We start from the raw sequence: 2839 nt of genomic DNA, 5'->3' as shown, positions 1-2839 counted from the left end.
TTACACAAGATGTATGCATCTATACAGACACCTATTCATCCAGCTTACACAAGATGTATGCATCTATACAGACACCTATCCATCCATCGTACACAAGATGTATGCATCTATATAGACACCTATCCATCCAGCCTGTATACTCGATTCTACAAAGACGTCCCCCGAATATATGCACACTCGTCCCTTCCCACCGCTCGCTCCGCTGGTTATAGTCCACGGAGAGGATTGAACACGCACACGCACACACACCCGCCCTACACATGCCACATCCATCCCATCCCACAAAGAAGGCTCCAAAACACACCCCATACAACTCGTGTGTTGGCCTTGACCGGGCATACCTGGTCGTGGTGGCGTAGTGCGAGGATGTCTGGGATGTGCTGCACGGTCTCTTGCTTGGTGATGTATTCCGTCACGTCTTCATTCTCGCGTAATGGCTCGTTCATGATCATGTTGTACCGATGCACCAGCGCTTCAGACGGCCCCTCATAGTCAGCCAAGCACTGCACACACACAGTGACACGGGGTGACAGAAGCACCAATTAGCACCACCAGGGTTTAGGGTTTAGTTAACACTACTAATTAGCACCACCAGGGTTTAGGGTTTAGTTAACACTACTAATTAGCACTACCAGGGTTGAGGGTTTAAATATACACCACCATTAGCACCACCAACTAACACCAATTATTTATACAGAGGGATTATTATTGCGGAAGTGCAATGAAAGCGAAGCAATCGACTGAGTCATCAGAAAGTGGTCAATGCCAGTGCGGTGCGGGGTTGTGCGATAAGGCAAGTTGTAAGTTTTGAAGTTGTAAGTCTTTCAGTTCTAAGTTTTTATGTTCTAAGTTTTTAAATGCAGTGTCGCCTGTAGTGTAATGCCGTATGTGTCTTTCTCAGCCAAGGCCCTCGCAGTGCTAAGTTTTTAAGGTTTAATTTTCAAGTTCTAAGTTTATAAGTTTTAAGTTTTTAAACGCTTTTGTTCTCGATGAGAACAGCGCCACTGCAAACGGGCGAGATTGTACAGGCGGATACAGCAGGTATGTGGGAAAACCCAAAGACAAACAGATTCGCGAAGACCCAATGCATTGGGCCACTTGCACTTACACTAAAACATACACATACACATACACGTACACTTAGACTTACACATACACATACACCTACACTTACACATACACTTACCCGCTCTAGATACACACAGGACTCCTGGTCCACCAATTGGATGCCTGCTCCAGTCGCACTCTGCGCATAGACCTCCTTCAGTGGCTGTGAGAGGCAAGCGCAAAAGTAGTCATATGAAGACATGTGCAAGCCATGTGAAGACATGTGCAAGCCATAAGTAGACATATGACGACATGTGCAAGCCATAAGTAGTCATATGGAGACATGTGCAAGCCATACGCAGCATACGCCAGTGGGTTGCAATCCTAACTGGTGGTTCTAACCATTGCGCACATATACGCAATCCCAACAGGTTGTTCCAAACATTGCGCACATTCATGGAGGTGGCAGATATGTACGTACCACAATGGCTGCGAGAATCGATCAATAAGTTTCAGATTTATATTGCGAACGGTAGCTTTGGACCGCTTCACCAATGTCTGTGATATTTTGATTTGATTGCTGCACTTGTGCGATAAGTCCACAGCAGAGTGCGCATCTACGGGACGTCTTATATGCAGAATAGCTCATATGCTCATACGCATCTCTGCATGCCGCAGGGCGGGTATGGGGTCCAGTGGGTGTACGCAGAAGCTGCCCACATGTCCAATGAATACGCAAACAACACTGAGAACCCTAAACCCTAGAAACAAGGGAGCAGCGCAACAGCGGCCATGACGACAGCAGACAGATGGCTCTGGCCAACCATCGATGGGATCATAAACGGACCACCAATGGAAGGAGGAGCCAATAGATACTGCACGTGCTACAATGATTGGTGGACAGATGACTCAGGCGAACATGACCCTCGATTCAGAGATGATTACGAATTCAGATATACAAGTCACAATGCAACACACATCTCAGTCAAGAGAAGTATGATATTTCTCCAGCACACACACACTAAACTGTACCACCATAGGTGCCCACATCTCAGTTAGACATGCACCTAGCGATACATCCCAACAGCATCTACATATGCACACACACCTCTAAGAACAGCTCGATGATCAGCACTAGAACACACACACACTCCTCTACGAACAGCTGGATAACCAGTACTACAACACACACACACCTCTAAGAACAGCTGGATGATCAGCAATACGTCGTTGGTGGGCAGGTCACCGTCAGGACCAGACGGTGGCAGCAGCAACCGCGTCACACCCGCCACAAACTCCTTCCAGGTGCCATTGATGATCTGTTCATGTGCACACAACACACAGTGGGTGATAGGAGGTAGGAAGAGAATTAAAACGGGGTGTGTGCAACAGTGGATGAGTCATGTGGCTAAGTATAAAGCAGTGAAATATAGATAGCTAAAACCCAAAACCATTAAAAACCTCAAACTTTGACAAAGGTAAGCAAGGGAAAACCATTTTCCGGAAACCCTACAGAAACCCTACAGGCTCGGTGCCACAATCGGTGGGGGTACCAAATTTAGATACAATCACACAGTGAATACGCCATTTAAATATTCACCCACACACACAGACACACCTAACCCACCAATAGCACACACACACAGACACACCTAACCCATCAATAGCACACACACAGACACACCTAACCCTTCAATAGCACACACACAGACACACCTAACTCATCAAAAGCATACAAACGCCTAAACAATCGAATACGCACACAGCCATATCTAGAAAGCCATAACCTATT

General features: G+C 46.6%; 1 protein-coding gene across 1 annotated transcript in view; it reads right to left on the bottom strand.

Annotated features, from left to right (window-relative positions):
- SARC_09507 (hypothetical protein) overlaps window positions 1-2839 on the bottom strand; it is a gene marked incomplete at its 5' end in the record, with an annotated part of 20603 nt that overhangs the window by 1547 nt on the left and 16217 nt on the right. Inside the window, 3 exons of the mRNA XM_014296473.1 lie at window positions 342-503; window positions 1187-1270; window positions 2244-2366. Of these exons, the coding sequence (XP_014151948.1) occupies window positions 342-503; window positions 1187-1270; window positions 2244-2366 (369 nt within the window). The remainder of the gene's footprint in view (window positions 1-341; window positions 504-1186; window positions 1271-2243; window positions 2367-2839) is intronic.

The sequence above is a fragment of the Sphaeroforma arctica genome (assembly GCF_001186125.1).
Source record: "Sphaeroforma arctica JP610 unplaced genomic scaffold supercont1.973, whole genome shotgun sequence".
In the NCBI taxonomy this organism is placed as follows: domain Eukaryota; class Ichthyosporea; order Ichthyophonida; genus Sphaeroforma; species Sphaeroforma arctica.
The sequence above is the reverse complement of the archived record's forward strand: the minus strand, read 5'-3'. Positions and strand labels throughout refer to the sequence as shown.